The 21,752-nt window shown below is 45.8% G+C and overlaps 1 protein-coding gene across 3 annotated transcripts in view; it reads left to right on the top strand.

Annotated features, from left to right (window-relative positions):
* The window catches only part of AFF2 (ALF transcription elongation factor 2), a 489,804-nt gene that overhangs the window by 318,271 nt on the left and 149,781 nt on the right, over nt 1-21,752 (top strand). For all 3 annotated transcript variants that reach the window (XM_067471707.1, XM_067471706.1, XM_067471705.1), the window contains one exon: nt 21,316-21,367. In XM_067471707.1, the coding sequence (XP_067327808.1) occupies nt 21,316-21,367 (52 nt within the window). The remainder of the gene's footprint in view (nt 1-21,315; nt 21,368-21,752) is intronic.

Below are 21,752 nucleotides of genomic sequence, written 5' to 3'. Positions count from 1 at the left end.
ATATGAGGAACTGTATGAAGGGGGTTTGTGGGGTAAACAAACTCCTTCCAAGAGCCAACTATATCCTGAGAGATGGCGAACTAACTCTCACAGAAGGGGTTGCGAATGTACTCCAGAGCCATAATTCAACATGCGGGGGGGGGGGGGGGGATTCTCTTGGATTCCAGGCAGTGCAAAATTGGGGCTCCAGCCAAATATATCCACAACCTAGGAAGAAAAGAGCGGGGGGGGGGGGGGGTTGAATTGCCTAGGGAAATACAAACCTTGTGCTGGGGTAAAATATGCACAGACAGACTGGAGCCCTTTGCAAAACAATAGGATCAACATTTCCCCCTCAGGTTATCAAGCGATGCTATATTTATATAGCCTGCCAAGGGCGGCCGGGGTGGGGGGTGGGGGTGGGATCACAAAAGGGAAAAACCTAGACATGAATACGTTTTCACTTATATTTTGGAAATTTCTTTCCTTTTCTTGCTCTACGGCAGTGTTTCTCAACCTGGGGGTCAGGACCCCTGGTGGGGGGGTCATGAGGGTGTGTCAGAGGGGTCCCCAAAGACCATCAGAAAACACAGTACATTCTGTTGGTCATGAGGGTTCTGTGTCGGAAGTTTGGCCAAATTGTATCATTGGTGGGCTTCAGAATGCTCTTTGATTGCAGGTGAACTATAAATCCCAGCAACTACAACTCCTAAATGTCAAGGTCTATTTTCCCCAAACTCCACCAGTGTTCACATTTGGGCATATGGAGTATTCGTGCCAAGTTTGGTCCAGATCTATCACTGTTTGAGTCCACAGTGCGCTCTGGATGTAGGTGAACTACAACTCCTAAATGTCAAGGTCTATTTTCCCCAAACTCCACCAGTGTTCACTTTTGGGCATATGGAGTATTCGTGCCAAGTTTGGTCCAGATCTATCACTGTTTGAGTCCACAGTGCGCTCTGGATGTAGGTGAACTACAACTCCTAAATGTCAAGGTCTATTTTCCCCAAACTCCACCAGTGTTCACATTTGGGCATATGGAGTATTCGTGCCAAGTTTGGTCCAGATCTATCACTGTTTGAGTCCACAGTGCGCTCTGGATGTAGGTGAACTACAACTCCTAAATGTCAAGGTCTATTTTCCCCAAACTCCACCAGTGTTCACATTTGGGCATATGGAGTATTCGTGCCAAGTTTGGTCCAGATCTATCACTGTTTGAGTCCACAGTGCGCTCTGGATGTAGGTGAACTACAACTCCTAAATGTCAAGGTCTATTTTCCCCAAACTCCACCAGTGTTCACTTTTGGGCATATGGAGTATTCGTGCCAAGTTTGGTCCAGATCTATCACTGTTTGAGTCAACTGTGCGCTCTGGATGTAGGTGAACTGCAGTTCCCAAACTCAAGGTCAATGCTCACCAAACCTTTCCAGTACTTTCTGTTGGTTATGAGAGTTATGTGTGCCAAATCCAGTTCAATCGCATCATTGGTGGAGTTCAGAATGCTCTTTTAGTTTAAATGAACCATAAATCTCAGCAACTACAACTCCCAAATGACAAAATCAATCAATCCCCCCCCCCCCAAACCCACCAGTATTCAAATTGGGTCGTATGGGGTATTTGTGCCAAATGTGGTCCAGAGAATGAAAATACATCCTGCATATCAGATATTTACATTAAGATTCATAACAGTTGCAAAATAACAGTTCTGAAGGAGCAACGAAAATAATGTGATGGTTGGGGGTCACCACAACATGAGGAACTGTATTAAGGGGTCACGGCATGAGGAAGGTGGAGAACTATTGCATTTACGTTTCCTTAGCTCTCTCCAACCAGGGACCTAATCTCATATCACGGGACAACAGTAGCAAAATGACAGTTCTGAAGGAGCAACGAAAATAATGTGATGGTTGGGGGTCACCACAACATGAGGAACTGTATAAATATGTGAGAGGAAGCCACAGGGAGGAGGGAGCAAGCTTGTTTTCTGCTTCCTTGGAGACTAGGGCAGTTGTTGGCTATTTGTTTGAATTCTTCTTTGGTGATTTCTCCCTTTTTCCACTTCTTGTGCATGTCTCTTTTGTGTGGAGTTCCACTGCTGAACGGCTCTCAATGGCTTCAAACTACAAGAGAGGAGATTCCACCTGAACATGAGGAAGAACTTCCTGACTGTGAGAGCCGTTCAGCAGTGGAACTCTCTGCCCCGGAGGGAGTGTGGTGGAGGCTCCGTCTTTGGAAGCTTTTAAGCAGAGGCTGGATGGCCATCTGTCAGGGGTGATTTGAATGCAATATTCCTGCTTCTTGGCAGAATGGGGTTGGACTGGATGATGGCCCAGGAGGTCTCTTCCAACTCTTTGATTCTAGGATTCTATGAACTGGATTAAGGGGTCCCGGCATTAGGAAGGCTGAGAACCACTGATCTAGGAGCTCTCCAAGGTCCTGCTGCAGTTGCTCAACTCAACCCAAACTGTTTCTGCTCTGCGGGTGGACTGAGCTCCCCTTTCCCAACAATTCCAAAGAAATTCCTTTGTAGCCTTCAATCTGCATTTAGTTCAAGGCCAAAACAGGGCCTGGCATTAGGAGAAAGCTCATTACTCTCTGTGGAATGGAAGCGTGACATCCTTTTAATTTAACTTTGAGGTTTCCCATGGCTGTAGATCAGTGACCACATATTTTATTATTACTCGATTTGTGTGTTATGTTTGTGTTTGAATGTATGTATATATATATATGCATACATACAAAATCTTGCATACAAAAACCAGCAATTTTTAAAGTGATATTATAAGACCTTTTTTTTTGCATTTTTCATTGATTTTTTTTACTCTTATGGGGTTTTCCAAAAAAATTGTTTAAAATATATGTTTTTAATACAAAACCTAACATTTTCACACCAAAACAAATCCAGGATTATGGGATATCACATCGTGGTTGACTTTTCCTAAATGGGGTACCGACTTGTTCTTAGACTTGTGTCTCTCCAAATGGGCCTGTGGGTGTATTTATTCAGTTGGAAAAACAGTGGGGCTGTGCATATGTCATCCCATACGTATTTTTTGTTGGTTTATTCATTCATTTGTTTTAATTCAGAGTTCTCCTTTGCAAAATTCAGCAGTTTGAAACCACAATTAGCATGGATGGTTTCTTCCAATATGCATAGGGCCAAGGAGCTGTCCGGGGTGCTGAACTCTTCAAAATATGTTCATCACCAAAGCTTTATGATACTGAGAACCACCGCCTCCTCTTGAGAAAAATGTATAGTATCACAAAGGACGACCACCTCACCCGCCTCATAGGAAACCTGCTACAAAACAGGAGCTTTTTTGTTGAGTTCCAGGGCCAGAGAAGCAGATGGCGGAAACAGAAGAACGGCCTGCCTCAGGGTAGCGTGCTTGCTCCATCCATGTTCAACATCTACACAAATGACCAGCCACTGCCAGAAGGGACAGAGAGTTTCATCTATGCTGATGATCGTGCCATCACCGCTCAAGCAGGGAGCTTTGAGATGGTAGAACAGAAGCTCTCCGAAGCTCTTACTGCCTATTGCAGGGAAAACCAGCTGATCCCTAATCATATATCATATATATAATATCACAAAGGACGACCACCTCACCCGCCTCATAGGAAACCTGCTGCAAAACAGGAGCTTTTTTGTTGAGTTCCAGGGCCAAAGAAGCAGAAGAACGGCCTGCCTCAGGGGAGTGTGCTTGCTCCATCCATGTTCAACATCTACACAAATGACCAGCCACTGCCAGAAGGGACAGAGTTTCATTTATGCTGATGATCGTGCCATCACCACCCAAGCAGGGAGCTTTGAGATGGTTGAACAGAAGCTCTCTGAAGCTCTAGGTGCTCTTACTGCCTATTACAAGGAAAACCAGCTGATCCCCAACCCATCTAAAACACAGACATGTGCCTTACACCATAAGAACAGATAAGCATCCCAAGCTCTGATGATTATTACCTGGGAAGGAGTCCCACGGGAGCATTGCAGCACACCCAAATACCTGGGAGTCACTCTGGACCGTGCTCTGACCTACAAGAAGCACTGCCTGGACATCAAGCAAAAAGTGGGTGCTAGAAACAATATCATATGAAAGCTGACTGCCACAACCTGGGGAACACAACCAGTCACAGTGAAGACATCTGCCTTTGCGCTGTGCTACTCTGCTGCTGAGTATGCATGCCCAGTGTGGAACACATCTCACCACGCTAAAACAGTGGATGTGGCTCTGAATGAGACATGCCGCATTATCACGGGGTGCCTGCGCCCTACACCACTGGAGAAATTACACTGCTTAGCCGGTATTGCACCACCTGACATCCGCCAGGAAGTAGCAGCCAACAGTGAAAGGACCAAGGCAGAGACATCTCCAGCCCATCCCCTGTTTGGGTATAAGGCAGCACATCAACGACTTAAATCTAGAAATAGCTTTCTAAGATCTGCAGAGACACTCGCTGGAACACCTCAGCAAGCGAGAGTCCAAAAGTGGCAGGCTCAAACTCAATCAATGGCTGATAATAATAATAATAATAATAATAATAATAATAATAATAATAATTTATTTACAGTATTTATATTCTGCCCTTCTCACCCCACAGGGGACTCAGGGCGGATTACAGTGTACACATATATGGCAAACATTCAATGCCAATTTGACATACAACGTATACAGACATACACACAGGCTATTTAACTTGTTCTGGCCACCAGGGGAGCTGTCGCTTTCATCGTCCACCTGCGACACTGATGAAGTACTTCCGCATTCCCCGCGTGCTTTTGCTGGAGTGCTTTGCTGGAGTCTTTTTTTTTATGGCCTCATAAATCAGTTAATTTAGCCTCCCCACACTTTAAGGTGGTACCTAATTTTCCTACTTGACAGATGCAACTGTCTTTCGGGTTGCAAAGGTCGACAACAGGCTACACACAATTGGTTGGAAACCCACTCCAACCTGGGCTGGCTTTGAACTCATGACCTTTTTGGTCAGAGTGATCTTAATGCAGCTGACACTCAGCCAGCTGCGCCACAATCCCGGTGCTAATAATAATAATAATAATAATAATAATAATAATAATAATTTATTTATACCCCGCCACCATCTCCCCAAGGGACTCGGAGCGACTTACATGAGGCCAAGCCCAACAGTACATCAATAAACAAAAGCAATAAACAAAAACAATAAATACAATACAGTTAATATAAATCACACATGAACAATAACACCAAATAATACCAAATGAGAGACTACACCACTGGAGAAACTACACTGCTTAGCCCAGTGGTTCTCAACCTGGTGTCCCCAGATGTTTTTGGCCTACAGTTCCCAGAAATCCTAACAACTGGTAAACTGGTTGGGATTTCTGGGAGTTGTAGGCCAAAAACTTCTGGGGACCCAAGGTTGAGAAGCACTGGCTTAGCCGGTATTGCACCACCTGACATCCGCCAGGAAGTAGCAGCCAAGAGTGAAGGGACCAAGGCAGAGACATCTCCAGCTCATCCCCTGTTTGGGCATCAGCCAGCACGTCAACGACTTAAATCAAGAAATAGTTTTCTAAGATCGACAGAGACACTCGCTGGAACACCTCAGCAAGCGAGAGTCCAAAAGTGGCAGGCTCAAACCCAGAACTGATACCAATGAGAGACTCCCCCCTGGGCACACAGAGGACTGGGCGACTTGGAAGGTGCTGAACAGACTGCGCTCTGGCACCATGAGATGCAGAGCCAACCTCAAGAAATGGGGCCACAAAGTGGAATCCACGACATGCGAGTGCGGAGAAGAGCAAACTACAGACCACCTGCTGCAAGGCACCCTGAGCCCTGCCACGTGATGCACAAGGGAGGACCTTCTTGCGGCAACACCAGAGGCACTCCAAGGGGCCAGAGACTGGTCAAAGGACATTTAATAGAATGCCAAGCTCACAAACTTTGTGTTTTGTTTGTTTGTTTGTTAAAAAATGCAGTACATCTGTTTGGTTTGCTCCTGGCAAGATAAATAAATAAACATACCTTGGAGAGCATCATTCAAGCTCAGGCTACTGAATGAGTCAACATCGTCACCGAAATACAACACCGCCTGAGCTCTGCGAGTGCAGCATTTTCCCGAATGAAGCAGGTGTTTGAGGACCGGGACATCCGTAGGGATACCAAGGGGCTTGTCTATAAAGCTATTCCCCTCCCAACCCTGCTCTATGCCTGCGAAACGTGGACTGTCTACAGACGTCACATGCAACTCCTGGAACGATTCCATCAGCGCTGCCTCCGGAAAATCCTGCAAATCTCTTGGGAAGACAGGCGGACAAACGTCAGCGTGCTGGAAGAAGCAAAGACCACCAGCATTGAAGCGATGGTCCTCTGCCATCAACTCCGCTGGATCGGCCACGTTGTCCGGATGCCTGACCACCATCTCCCAAAGCAGTTGCTCTGCTTCGAACTCAAGAATGGAAAACGGAATGTTGGTGGACAGGAAAAGTGACTGAAAGATGGGCTCAAAGCCAACCTTAAAAACTCTGGCATGGACACTGAGAACTGGGAAGCCCTGGCCCTTGAGCGCTCCAGCTGGAGGTCAGCTGTGACCAGCAGTGCTGTAGAATTTGAAGAGGCACGAATGGAGGGCCAAAGGGAGAAACGTGCCAGGAGGAAGGCGTGTCAAGCCAACCCCGACCAGGACCGCCTTCCACCTGGAAACCGATGCCTTCACTGCAGAAGAAGATGCAGGTCAAGAAGAGGGCTCCACAGCCACCTATGAATCCACAAAAATAGTCATCAAGGAAGACCATCTTACTCGTCCAACGAGGGATCGCCTAAGTAAGTAACTAAGTACTGAATGAGTCCTTCCCACTGACATGGAAATGCCCTCCAGTTGTGTCCTGGTTCTTTTTTTAGTTTCAGAAGTGTAGATTAAAATGCAAAATCCGAAAAGCATACATTTCCCTTTGCGTAGTGACAACTTGATACTGGAGTTTCCTGGGAGAGCTTCTCGCGGGTGGAGATGAATGGCCATCTCGATAAAGCCATTCTCCCACTCCAAGCATTCATCTCGCTTAATCCTTTTGAAATTAGGAGATGATACGGGGAGATGAGTAACGATGTGTACGCTGAGTGTGAGCAACCTAAGAGATAACCACAGGGGTTACTTTACTCTCACCAGCCGTAATTACACTAATTACTGATATGGTGCTAAGGCAGATTGAGTGTGACAACATGAAGTGGAGTGTTTCTTAGCAACACCGGATCTCTCCTCCCTGCCACTTTGCCATCAGTTTGCCTGAGGAAAGGAAGACAGCCGAGAAGGTGCCAGAAGGTGCCCACCTGTCCTCTCCAGGATATACAACGCTCTTCCTGGCTACCTCTTAGAGATTGGTTTCATTGGAGGCACTTACAAGTCAAAGGATTTGGTCCTTCAGCATGTGAGTCAAGGAAACCATATGCTCAGGGATGAGCATCTGCCTTTGAGAAGAGGTCCAGGAGGGAGGGACCACAGCTCAGTGGCAGAGCACATAAAATCCTAGAATCCTAGAATCCAAGAGTTGGAAGAGACCTCCTGGACCATCATCCAGTCCAAACCCATTCTGCCAAGAAGCAGGAATATTGCATTCAAAGCACTCCTGACAGATGGCCATCCAGCCAGTCTCTTTCAAAGCTTCCAAAGAGGGAAGCTTCCAAAGAGTTCCACTGCTGAACGGCTCTCACAGTCAGGAAGTTCTTCCTCATGTTCAGGTGGAATCTCCTTTCTTTTAGTTTGAAGCCATGGCTCCATTGCGTCCTAGTCTCCAGGGAAGCAGAAAACAAGCTCCCTCCCTCCTCCTCCCTGTGGCTTCCTCTCACATATTTATTATACATGGCTATCATGCCTCCTCTCAGCCTTCTCTTCTTCAGGCTAAACATGCCCAGCTCCTTAAGCCGCTCCTCATAGGGCTTGTTCTCCAGACCCTTGATCTGCTCCCCCTCCTCCCTGTGGCTTCCTCTCACATATTTATACATGGCTCTCATCCTATCTCCTCTCAGCCTTCTCTTCTTCAGGCTAAACATGCCCAGCTCCTTAAGCCGCTCCTCATAGGGCTTGTTCTCCAGACCCTTGATCTGCTCCCCCTCCTCCCTGTGGCTTCCTCTCACATATTTATACATGACCCTCATCATGTCTCCTCTCAGCCTTCTCTTCTTCAGGCTAAACATGCCCAGCTCCTTAAGCCGCTCCTCATAGGGCTTGTTCTACAGACCCTTGATCATTTTAGTCGCCCTCCTCTGGACACATTCCAGCTTAGAGTCAATATCTCTCTTGAACTGTGGTGCCCAAAATTGGACACAATATTCCAGGTAAAGTGGTCTAACCAAAGCAGAATACAGCATGGGGAGCATGACTTCCCTGGATCTAGACACTATGCTCCTCTTGATGCAGGCCAAAATCCCATTGATGCAAGCCTCCGGTGGCGCACTGGGTCAAACCCCTGTGCCGGCAAGACTGAAGACCGAGAGGTCGCAGGTTCGAATCTGGGGAGAGGCAGATGAGCTCCCTCTATCAGCTCCAGCTCCTCATGCGGGGACATGAGAGAAGCCTCCCAGAAGGATGATAAAACATCAAATCATCCGGGTGTCCCCTGGGCAACGTCCTGGCAGATGGCTAATTCTCTCACACCAGAAACGACTTGCAATTTCTCAGGTCGCTCCTGACACAACAAAAAAAAAAATCCCATTGGCTTTTTTTGCCACCACATCACATTCCTGGCTCATGTTTAACTTCCTCCCCACGAGGACTTCAAGATCTTTTCCACACGTCCTGCTCTCGAGCCAGGCCTCCTCGTCCCCCATTCTGTCTCTTTGCATTTCGTTTTTCCTGCCTCAGTGGAGTGTCTTGCATTTGTCCCCATTGAACTTCATTTTGTTAGTTTTGGCCATTCATCTCTCTAACCTGTCAAGATCCCTTTGCCGCGACCCCTTAATACAGTTCCACATGTTGTGGAGACCCCCCAAACATAAAATTATTTTCATTGCTACTTCAGAACTATAATTTTGCTCCTGTTATGAATCGTCATGCAAATATCTGATATGCAGGATGTATTTTCATTCACTGGACCACATTTGGCACAAATACCCGAACCGCCCAAATTTGGGGTTGCGAGGGTTGATTTTTTTTTTCATTTGGGAGTTGTAGTTGCTGGGATTTATAGTACACCTACAATCAAAAAGTCTTCTGAACTCCACCAACAATGGAATTGAACCAAACTTGGCACGCAGAACTCCTCTGACCAACAGAAAATACTGGAAGGCTTTGGTGAGCATTGACCTTGAATTTGGGAGTTGTAGTTCACCTACATCCAGAGAGCATTGTTGACTCAAATAATGATGCAGTTTGGGGAAAATAGATCTTGACATTTGGGAGTTGAAGTTGCTGGGATTTATAGTTCACCTACAATCAAATAGCATTCTGAACCCCACCAATGATGGAATTGAGCCAAACTTCCCACACAGAACCCCCATAACCAACAGAAAGTACTGTGTTTTCAGATGGCCTTTGGTGACCCCTCTGACACCCCTTCACGACCCCTCCAGGGGTCGCGACCCCCAGGTTGAGAAACCCTGATCTAAGTCATGAATGAGGATCCTGATCAGGACCGGGCCCAGGGGGGAACCCTGCTTGTGGCCCTCCTCCGCTCGTCCCTTCTTTCCAGGATGAAGAGGAGGAAGCCTTGGGGAGAATCACCCTCTGGGTTCGTCCATTTAGCCAATTCCTGATCCACCTCACCCTAGATTTGCCTCGTCCACCTTGGACTCGTTTCCTTGCCAGAAGGTCATGGGGGACCTTGTTGAAGGAAGGCCTTCCTGACATCCAGGCACGCTCCATCCACGGCATCATTCCCCGCATCTACCCAGCTTGTAGCTCTATCGAAGAAAGAGATCAGATGAGCCTGGCATGACTTGTTTTTGACAAATCCATGTTGGCTATTAGCGATGACCGCATTTGTTCCTAAGTGTTTGCAGACCACTTCCTTACCAATCTTTTCCAGAATATGGCCTGGTATCCACGTGAGGCTGACCGGACATGGGTCATTGTTTGGTTCATCCTTTTTTCCCTTCTTGAAGATCGGGACCACATTGGCCCTCCTCCAGTCCTTGTAGTTAGCTAATAGTTAGCTAACAACCTTGTAGTTAGCTAAGAGTTAGAAAGAGTGAACAAATGATTACAAATGATGCTGGCAAGCCTTGTTATTGGATAACATTAGTGAAATCACACATAAACCCTCAAACAACATACATACATACATACATACAACAGACATAATCCAGCAGTGAAACTGACTATGAATTCTTCACAATTAATCAAGTCTCATCAACATGTAAGATTATTAGAGATTATTAGTCGTAATATTAGCCGAACTGAATCTCTTTTTTTGGAAAAAAGAGATGAACGTTAAGACACGTACAGGTTTAATCGAATGCAGTTCCATATGTATATAATCTTACAATAAGTGGTCTTGAATAGCAAGCTAAATGGTGCTTGTAAATTCCTTTTATTCTCCTGAGATTTCTCCATTTTTAACAAAAACAACAGCCCTATAACTCTCGGAAAATCTCAAAGGAAACATTTACGAAACGACTTGCAGATTTTACCCGAGGAGCGGCTATCCAATTTCAAGATTTATGGAGGGAAAGCTTTCAGACAAAGGCTCCTCTTTCTCCATCAGATTTCTTGGCCATTTGTTTTGAGTTCCCAAGCTTGGGGTTGCCGTCCTACCTTCAAAACACACACACACACACAAACACACAACACAAAAGCACACGGCATTGTGAAATCTCCCATGGAGGGCTTCCTGCACACAGAAAAATACACCTCGTCACCTTAAAAGCGGGGCTTTGCCGTGTCCAACGTGTTCCTGAAGCACATCTGCATTCCATTCACTACCATTTCCACAATAACGCAAATCGCTGCTGGGTGATGTTTCAAAATACAGAAAAATAGGAACGCTAATCCTCCGCCTACTTCCCATCAACGTCGTCTAATCTGGCAACACATTTAATAAATCTAAGTTGACTGTGTCAGGCTTAATTAAGCCATCTACATCTGTATTGTCGAAGGTTTTCATGGCCGGAATCACTGGGTTGTTGTAGGTTTTTTCGGGTTATATGGCCATGTTCTAGAGGCATTCTCTCCTGACGTTTCGCCTGCATCTATGGCAAGCATCCTCAGAGGTAGTGAGGTCTGTTGGAATTAGGAAAAGGGGCTTATATATCCGTGGAATGACCAGGGTGGGACAAAGGACTTTTGTCTGCTGGAGCTAGGTGGGAATGTTTCAACTGACCACCTTGATTAGCATACAATGGCCTGGAAGTGCCTGGGGCAATCTTTTGTTGAGAGGTGATTAGATGTCCCTGATTGGGTTGTTGTATGTTTTTTTCGGGCTATATGGCCATAATCTAGAGGCATTCTCTCCTGACGTTTCGCCTCCATCTATGGCAAGCATCCTCAGAGGTAGTGAGGTCTGTTGGAACTAGGAAAAAGGGTTTATATATCTGTGGAATGTCCAGGGTGGGACAAAGGGCTCTTGTCTGCTGGAGCTAGGTGTGAATGTTTCAACTGACCACCTTGATTAGCATTTGATTGCCTGGCAGTGCCTGGAGCAATCTTTTGTTGAGAGGTGATTAGATGTCCTTGTTTGTTTCCTCTCTGTTGTTGTGCTGTTGTAATTTTAGAGTTTTTTAATACTGGGAGCCAGATTGTGTTCATTTCCATGGTTTCCTCCTTTCTGTTGACATTGTCCACATGCTTCTTGTGAATTTCAATGGCTTCTCTGTGCAGCCTGACATGGTTGTGAGAGTGGTCCAGCATTTCTGTGTTCTCCAATAATATGCTGTGTCCAGGCTGGTTCATCAGGTGCTCTGCATCGGTTTGCATAGGGTTGGTTAAAACAAGACATGGGAGGTACTTGCACCTTGTTTTCAAATAGATTGATCATGGATTAAGAAGTAATCTTTGACTAACTTTTTAAAAGGGTGGGACCTATTCACTATTTATTTATTTATTTATTTATTTACTTGTTGTGGCCAACCTTCCCTCACTTCCTCCTTTCCCTCCTTCCTTCACTCCCTCTTTCTTTCCTTCCCGTCTTTCCTTCTCTTCTTCCTTCCTTCTCTGTCTCTTTTCTTTCCCCTTTTTCTTTCTCTTCTGCTGTCTCTCTTTTCTTCCTTTTATCCCCTCTCTCTTTCTCTACATCTTCCCCCCTCCTTTGCTCCCTCTTTCCTTCCTTCTTTCTCTTTTTTCTTTCCTTCTCTCCTTCTCTCTTCTGCTGTCTCTCTTTTCTTCCTTCTCTTTCCTTCTTTCCTTCCCTCCCTCTTTCTCTACATCTTTCCCCTTCCTTCGCTCCCTCTTTCCTTCCTTCTTTCCCTTTTTTCTTTCCTTCTCTCCTTCCTTCCTTCTCTATCTCTTTCCTCCCTCCCTCCCTCCCTTTTCTTTCTCTTCTGCTGTCTCTCTTTTCTTCCTTCTCTCTTTCCTTCTTTCCTTCCGTCCCTCTTTCTCTACATCTTCCCCTCTTCCTTCGCTCCCTCTTTCCTTCCTTCTTTCCCTTTTTTCTTTCCTTCTCTCCTTCCTTCCTTCTCTATCTCTTTCCTTCCTTCCCCCTTTTTCTTTTTCTTCTGCTGTCTCTCTTTTCTTCCTTCTTTCTTTCCTTCTTTCCTTCCCTCCCTCTTTCTCTACATCTTCCCCCTTCCTTCGCTCCCTCTTCCTTCTTTCTCTTTTTTCTTTCCTTCTCTCCTTCCTTCTCTAACTTTCCTTCCTTGCCCCCTTTTCTTTTCCTCCCTCATTCTTTCCTTTCTTCCTTCTCTACCTCTTTCCTTCCTTCTTGCTTTGCTTCCATGCTTCCTTCTCCCTTTCCTTCTTTCTTTCCCCCCCCCCTCTTTCTTTCCCTCTTTCCTTCACTCCCTCTTTGTTTCCTTCCTTCCTTCCCGTCTTTCCTTCTCTTCTTCCTTCCTTCTCTATCTCTTTCCTTCCCTCCTTTTCTTTCTCTTCTGCTGTCTCGCTTTTCTTCCTTCTCTCCCCTCCCTCTTTCTCTACATCTTCCCCCTTCCTTCGCTCCTTCTTTCCTTCCTTCTTTCCCTTTTTTCTTTCCTTCTCTCCTTCCTTCCTTCCTTCTCTAACTTTCCTTCCTTGCCCCCTTTTCTTTCCCTCCCTCTTTCTTTCCTTTCTTCTTTCTCTACCTCTTTCCTTCCTTCTCTCTTTGCTTCCATGCTTCCTTCTCCCTTTCCTTCTTTCTTTCTTTCCCTCCCTCTTTCTTTTCCTCCTTCCTTCACTCCCTCTTTCCTTCCTTCCTTCCCGTCTTTCCTTCTCTTCTTCCTTCCTTCTCTAGCTTTCCTTCCTTCCCCTTTTTCTTTCTCTTCTGCTGTCTCTCTTTTCTTCCTTCTCTCTTTCCTTCTTTCCTTCCCTCCCTCTTTCTCTACATCTTCTCCCCTCCTTTGCTCCCTCTTTCCTTCCTTCTTTCTCTTTTTTCTTTCCTTCTCTTCTTCCTTCCTTCTCTATCTCTTTCCTTCCCCCTTTTTCTTTCTCTTTTTCTTTCTCCATTAATGGAGCAAGCATCTTGGTAGTTGATTAGATGTCCTTTGACCAGTCTCTGGCCACTTGGAGTGCCTCTGGTGTTGCCGCAAGAAGGTCCTCCATTGTGCATCATGTGGCAGGGCTCAGGGTGCATTGCAGCAGGTGGTCAGTGGTTTGCTCTTCTCCGCACTCGCATGTCGTGGATTCCACTTTGTGGCCCCATTTGAGAGAAGCCTCCCCGCAGGATTGCAAGACATCTGGGCATCCCTGGGCAACATCTGATTCTCTCACTCCGGAAGCAACTTGCAGCACGCAACCAAACAAGCAAACCAACCAACGGACCTTTTCAGGACCAATCATGACAATAGTCTCAGTCAACATTGAAGGCATGTCCGCTGCCAGAGAACAACTGTACTGAGATAAGAAATGTGATGTGCTGTGTGTCCAAGAAACACACCAGGATAAACAACATTTTAATGAAATCCAATGGCAGATCCTCAAAAGCCAAACCTGCCAACGTGGAGGGCAGACTGTGTAAAACCAAAGCCATTAAAAATGGGTACTGCTAGTAGTGCCGTGCCGTGGTTTTGAATGTCAATGTAATACCTGTTTTCGCATTTACGGAGATGGGATGTGGACCCCGTTCAGCCTCAGGAGATGCCGGACTGTGGTTGGAGCTTGCAGGAGGTCAAGGGACATGGGAAGCCACAAGTGGTTGGAGGAAGGGAGGTCTCGTTCAGAAGACCCTTTGGCTTGACTTTAGGTGAACTCAACACCTGGCGCTTCTCTTTCACTCCTCTCCGGTGGTCTTTCTTCCTACCTTCATCATCTTTTTTCATGGATTCTCCAAAACGGAGACTCGGGCACTTTCTCTCTCTTCTGCACGTTCTGAGTGTCTTGCTAAGCCTGCATCAGAAAGCCATTGAGCGCCTGCCTCTGACATTCATAGACTCTCCTAATGCCTGTGACTTGGAAAGGGAGAAGGGGGGGGGGGCGCACTCACACTCGCAATATGTTCTCAGGTGTAAATGCATCGCTCTAATGAGGAGATCAAAAATCCTCCCTCACCCCCCCCCCCCCCAAAGTGATCTGCTGCATTGGCTATGGATGAAAAGACAAACAAGCCCATGAATCTTCAATAATATTGTCACCCAGGTCAGAGAAGAATAGACAATGAAGGGAATCCTTAATATCATAGAATCATAGAATCCTAGAATCAAAGAGTTGGAAGAGACCTCATGGGCCATCCAGTCCAACCCCATTCTGCCAAGAAGCAGGAATATCCTTGGAGATTGCTTTCTTGGTGACCTCTTTTCGTTTTGATGTAGCCTCGTTGCCTGCCTTCACTTTTCTCCAACGTTTGTCTTGGATTCATTCAAAACTGGGCTTCTTCTGGCACTAATATAGTGACCCTGCCCTTCCCAAACCCATCTCCACAGATTTTGTGGGATTTTGGCTTCTGGAAGCCCCAGCCAACCAGCCCTGGGAGTTGCCCAACAACATCCCGAAGCTCAAGTTTGAGAACCGCCGACTTCTTGAGTTTGTTAAACATTTCTGTCCATCCCTCAAAGAATGATAGAATCAAAGAGTTGGAAGAGACCTCCTGGGCCATCATCCAGTCCCACCCCATTCTGCCAAGAAGCAGGAGTATTGCATTCAAAGCACCCCTGACAGATGGCCATCCAACCTCCAAAGAAGGAGCCTCCACCACACTCCAGAGCACAGAGTTCCATTGCTGAACAGCTCTCACAGTCATAGAATCCTAGAATCCTAGAGTTCGGAGAGACCTCCTGGGCCATCCTCCAGTCCAACCCCATTCTGCAAAGAAGCAGGAATATTGCATTCAAATCACCCCTGACAGATGGCCATCCAGCCTCTGCTTAAAAGCTTGTATAAAGCAGTTCTGAATCTCTCCAACAGTCCACTGGCTGGGTCTTCTGCCATCTATATAAATAAAAATGTCATGTTCGTTTGTGGGATTAACAGAACTCAAAAACCACTGGACAAATTGACACCAAATTTGAACACAATACACCTAACAGTCCAATGCATGTCCTTCACTCAAAAAAATTGATTTTGTCATTTGGGAGTTGTAGTTGCTGGGATTTGTCGTTTATGTACAATCAAAGAGCCTTCTGAACCCCACCAACAATGGAATTGAACCAAACTTGGCACACAGGACTCCCCTGACGAACATAAAATACTGGAAGGGTTTGGTGGGCAGTGTCCTTTGGTTTGGGAGTTGTAGTTCACCTACACCCAGAGAGCACTGTGGACTCAAACAATGATGGATCTGGACCAAACTCCACACGAATACTCAATCCGCCCAAATGTGAACACTGGTGGAGTTTGGGGAAAATAGAATCTTGACATTTGGGAGTTGTAGTTGCTGGGATTTGTAGTTCACCTACGATCCAAGAGCATACTGAACTTCAGCAATGATAGAATTGAGCCAAACGTGGCACACAGAACTCCCATGACCAACAGAAACTACAGGAAGGGTTTGGTGGGCATTGACCTTGAGTTTGGGAGTTGTAGTTCACCTACATCCAGAGAGCACTGTGGACTCAAACAATGATGGATCTGGACGAAACTCTACACGAATACTCAATATGCCCAAATGGGAACACTGGTGGAATTTGGGGAAAATAGAATCTTGACATTTGGGAGTTGTAGTTGCTGGGATTTGTAGTTCACCTACGATCCAAGAGCATACTGAACTTCAGCAATGATAGAATTGAGCCAAACCTGGCACACAGAACTCCCATGACCAACAGAAACTACAGGAAGGGTTTGGTGGGCATTGACCTTGAGTTTGGGAGTTGTAGTTCACCTACATCCAGAGAACACTGCGGAAACAAACAATTATGGATCTGCACCAAACTTGACACAAATACTCAATATGCCCAAATGTGAACACTGGTGGAGTTTGGGGAACATGGAATCTTGACATCTGGGAGTTATAGTTGCTGGGATTCATAGTTCACCTACAATCAAAGAACATTCTGAACCCCACCAACGATAGAATTGGGCCAAAACTCCCACACAGAACAGCCAAGTGGGCTACAGCAATGCGTGGCAGGGGACGGCTAGTAGCAGTAGTAGTAGTAGTAGTAGTAGTAATAATAATAATAATAATAATAATAATATAAAATCACTGGGTTGTTGTAGGTTTTCCCGGGCTATATGCTCATGTTCTGGAGGCATTTTTTCTCCTGACGTTTCGCCTGCACCTATGGCAAGCATCCTCAGAGGTAGTGAACTGTTGGAAGTAGGAAAAATGGGTTTATATATCTGTGGAATGACCAGGGTGGGACAAAAGACTCTTGTCTGCTGGAGTTAGGTGTGAATGGGTTGTTGTAGGTTTTTCCAGGCTATATGGCCATGTTCTAGAAGCATTCTCTCCTGATGTTTCGTCTGCATCTATGGCAAGCATCTTCAGAGGTTGTGAGGTCTGTTGGAACTAGGAAAAAGGGTTTATATATCTGTGGAATAATGTCCAGGATGGGACAAAGGACTCTTGTCTGCTGGAGTTAGGTGTGAATGGGTTGTTGTAGGTTTTTCCAGGCTATATGGCCATGGTCTAGAGGCATTCTCTCCTGACGTTTCACCTGCATCTATGGCAAGCATCCTCAGAGGTAGTGAGGTCTGTTGGAACTAGGAAAAAGGGTTTATATATCTGTGGAATGACCAGGGTGGGACAAAGGACTCTTGTCTGCTGGAGCTAGGTGGGAATGTTTCAGCTGATCACCTTATAAAATCACTTTCATGTTCAATTATATATGCAAACCCACACATTCTCCTTCCATAGATTGCAATATTTTAAGTTGCATGCATGGAAAAGATGGGAGTCATTGCCTCCTTTGAAAAGAGAGAGTTTTCAAGGGAGAATTTTGGGTTGAGAGTCTCCGTTGGGCAGGAGGCGAGTGCTTGCGGCTGGGTTTTCTGTAACCGAATCTTAAAGGCGCTTTAGCTCTTGGAGGTGAGTGTAATGTACCGTGGTGATAAAAATCAAGGGTAAATAGAGGTCCCCTGATCCGTGGTCACGAACCTCACAGGCAGCAAATGCTCCTGTGGAAACAAAGATGGCAGGGAGATAAACAGGTAGCAAACGCCCATCCGTCACCCCAAATCCAAGTGGGTCAAGATTAAGGTTTCCTCAAAGGTTCCTAGGTTTGGGGGGGAGGAAAGATGGCTGATTCCGATCAGGCCTGGACGGGTTCACACTTGACAGAGGCATGAAGTTCAACAGTGACAAATGCAAGATACTCCACTTTGGCAGGAAAAACGAAATGCAAAGATACAGAATGGGGGACAATGCCTGGCTCGAGAGCAGTACGTGTGAAAAAGATCTTGGACTCCTCGTGGAAAGCAAGTTAAACATGAGCCAGGAATGGGATGTGGTGGCAAAAAAAGCCAATGGGATGTTGTCCTGCATCAAGAGGAGCCTAGTGCCTAGATCTAGGGAAGTCATGCTCCCCATGCTCTATTCTGCCTTGGTTAGACCACACCTGGAATATTGTGTCCAATTCTGGGCACCACAATTCAAGAGAGATGTTGACAAGCTGGAATGTGTCCAGAGGAGGGCGATTAAAATGATCAAGGGTCTGGAGAACAAGCCCTATGAGGAACGGCTTAAGGAGCTGGGCATGTGTAGCCTGGAGAAGAGAAAGCTGAGAGGAGATATGATGAGGGCCATGTATAAATATGTGAGAGGAAGCCACAGGGAGGAGGAGGGAGCAAGCTTCCTTTCTGCTTCCCTGGAGACTAGAATACAATGGAGCCATGGCTTCAAACTACAAGAGAGGAGATTCCATCTGAACATGAGGAAGAACTTCCTGGCTGTGAGAGCCGTTCAGCAGTGGAACTCTCTGCCCCGGAGGGAGTGTGGTGGAGGCTCCTTCTTTGGAAGCTTTTAAGCAGAGGCTGGATGGCCATTTGTCAGGGGTGATTTGAATGCAATATTCCTGTTTCTTGGCAGAATGGGGTTGGACTGGATGGCCCATGAGGCCCCTTCCAACTCTTAGATTCTATGATTCTATGATTCTATGATCTGTCATTGATTCGAAGGTTAATGATCTGCAGTTTCAGGTCATTCAGATATTTGGCCACAGCTGAGCCACCCCAACCACGGAGGTCAAGGAAAGACGAATGACTCGCAAACCTCGTAACTGTTCTTGTGGGCTTATTGAACAAAACACAAGTAAACAGGGTAGTTTAAAATGTTGGAATATCGGAATGTTGGAAGTGTTTTGCGTCACAACATCACCAGGAAGTGCCAAATGCCCTCCAAAACGAAACTTGAGTTTCCTAAAAGAGCTCTCCTGAAGTTTCCATCCCAACACTGGTTTGAAAAGCTATTTATTTATTGTATTGTCGAAGGCTTTCATGGCTGGAATCACTGGGTTGTTGTAGGTTTTTTCGGGCTATATGGTCATTTTCTAGAGGCATTCTCTCCTGACGTTTCGCCTGCATCTATGGCAAGCATCCTCAGAGGTAGTGAGGTCTGTTGGAACTAGGACAATGGGTTTATATATCTGTGGAATGACCAGAGTGGGACAAAGAACTCTTGTCTATTGGAGCTAGGAAAAAGGGTTTATACGTCTGTGGAAAGACCAGGGTGGGACAAAGGACTCTTGTCTGCTGGAGCTAGGTGGGAATGTTTCAACTGATCACCTTGATTAGCATTTGATTGCCTGGCAGTGCCTGGAGCAAACTTTGTGTTGAGAGGTGATTAGATGTCCTTGTTTGTTTCCTCTCTGTTGTTGTGCTGTTCTAATTTTGGAGGTTTTTTTTAATACTGGTAGCCAGATTTCGTTCATTTTCATGGTTTCCTCCGTTCTGTTGAAATTGTCCACATGCTTGTGAATTTGATTGTCTTCTCTGTGTAGTCTGACATGGTGGTTGTTGAGAGTGGTCCAGCAAACAAGGACATCTAATCACCTCTCAACAAAGTTTGCTCTAGGCAATGTCAGGCCATTATATGCTAATCAAGGTGGTCATTCCCACCTAGCTCCAACAGACAAGAGTCCTTTGCCCCACCAAGTCATTCCACAGACATATAAACCAATTTTCCTTGTTCCACCAGACCTCACTACCTCTGAGGATGCTTGCCATAGGTGCAGGCGAAACGTCAGGAGAGAATGTCTCTAGAACATGGCCATATAGCCCAAAAAAAACCTACAACAAACCTATATGGCCATGGGCTAGAGGCATTCTCTCCTGACGTTTCACCTGCATCTATGGCAAGCATCCTCAGAGGTAGCAAGGTCTGTTGGAAATAGGGAAAAGGGTTTATAGATCAGTGGAATGACATGGGTGGGACAAAGGACTCTTGTCCGCTGGAGCTAGGTGGGAATGTTTCAACTGACCACCTTGATTAGCATATAATGGCCTGACAGTGCCTGGGGCAAACTTTTGTTGAGAGGTGATTAGATGTCCTTGTTTGCTGGACCACTCTCACAACCACCATGTCAGACTACACAGAGAAGCCAATGAAATACACAAGCATGGGGACAATTTTCTATTCTTCTTTGTGCCCCTATTTGAGAGAAGCCTCCCTGCAGGATTGCAAGACATTCGGGCATCCCTGGGCAATGTCTTTGTAGACGGCTGATTCTCTCACTCCAGAAGTGACTTGCATCATGCAACCAAACAAGCAAACCAACCAACGGACCTTTTCAGGACCAAGCATGACAATAATCTCAGTCAATGTATTGTCGAAGGCTTTCATGGCCAGAATCACTGGGTTGTTGTAGGTTTTTTTGGGCTATCTGGCCATGTTCTAGAGGCATTCTCTCCTGACGTTTCGCCTGCATCTATGACAAGCATCCTCAAAAGTAGTGAGGTCTGTTGGAAATAGGAAAAAGGGTTTATATATCTGTGGAATGACCAGGGTGGAACAAAGGACTCTTGTCTGCTGGAGCTAGGTGTGAATGTTTCAACTGACCACCTTGATTAGCATTTGATAGACTGGCAGTGCCTGGAGCAAACTTTTGTTTGGAGGTGATTAGATGTCCTTGGTTGCTGGACCACTCCCACAGTCAACATGTCAGGCGACACAGAGAAGCCAATGAAATACACAAGAAGCATGTGGACAATTTCAACAGAAAGGAGGAAACCATGAAAATGAACAAAATCTGGCTCCCAGTATTAAAAAAAAACTCTAAAATTACAACAGCACAACAACAAAAAGGAAACAAACAAGGACATCTAATCACCTCCCAACAAAAGTTTGCTCCAGGCACTGTCCGGCCATTATAAGCTAATCAAGGTGGTCAGTTGAAACCCGACCAGTATTCAGATTTGGGCGTATCAGGTATTTGTGCCAAATTTGGCTAAGTGAATGAAAATACATCCTGCATATCGGGTATTTACATTACTATTCATAATAGGAGCAAAAGGACAGTTGTGAAGTATCAACGAAAATAACTTTATGGTTGGGGGTCATCGCAATATGAGGAACTGTATTAAGTGGTCGTGGCATTAGGAAGGTTGAGAACCACTGCTTTATAGGCTAAAGGCAACCCTTTGAATTGTGCCCAGTAGCAGACTGGCGCAACAGAGGAGTTGTGTGCTCCTTGAGCGCCGCTCCCATTAGCAATCTGGCTGCTGTTCGTTGGACCATTTGAAGCTTCTGAACAGTCTTCAAAGGCGGCCCCATGTAGAGTGTGTTGCAGTAGTCTATTCTCTCTCAGGAAAAGAGATCGGAATTGAGGTTTGGTGTCAATGTGTGGGGATTGTTTTGCCACTGAGGGGGTCTTAAGCGATTTCATTTGACATACCTTTTCATTCTCTCTCTCCCTCCCTCCCCCAAAGCATGCTTGAAGATGATCTGAAACTCAGCAGCGATGACGATGAGAATGACCAGGTAATTCTTTCTATCTCCCTTTGTTGTGGGCATTGTTGCTAAAGATTTGTGCAGCACTTCCTGACTGTCCAGTCTGTCCTTATAAGGACGTCAATCGGCATTTGCAATGACTTTTAAGCCATCCATCATCCCAAGCGCACCAGAGCTGGTTTTGTCCCAGGGCCAGAGGAGCACGATTGCTCCTCCCTTCCATGATCCCAGGTATCTCCAGCCTGTCATCAACCAAAGTCTTGGTTGCAACTCAGAGTAAGCTTCGCCTTGCTTCCAAACACCACCACACAAGAGCTGTAGCTTTATAGTTTATTGAGGAAAAAAGTCCAAGTCAAAATAAAGAATAAGCATTGCAAAGAGTTAGGTTAAATGCAGAATATAGTTCCAAAGATCT

Source organism: Anolis sagrei, chromosome 10 (assembly GCF_037176765.1).
Source record: "Anolis sagrei isolate rAnoSag1 chromosome 10, rAnoSag1.mat, whole genome shotgun sequence".
NCBI classification, from domain to species: Eukaryota; Metazoa; Chordata; class Lepidosauria; order Squamata; family Dactyloidae; genus Anolis; species Anolis sagrei.
The sequence above is the reverse complement of the archived record's forward strand: the minus strand, read 5'-3'. Positions and strand labels throughout refer to the sequence as shown.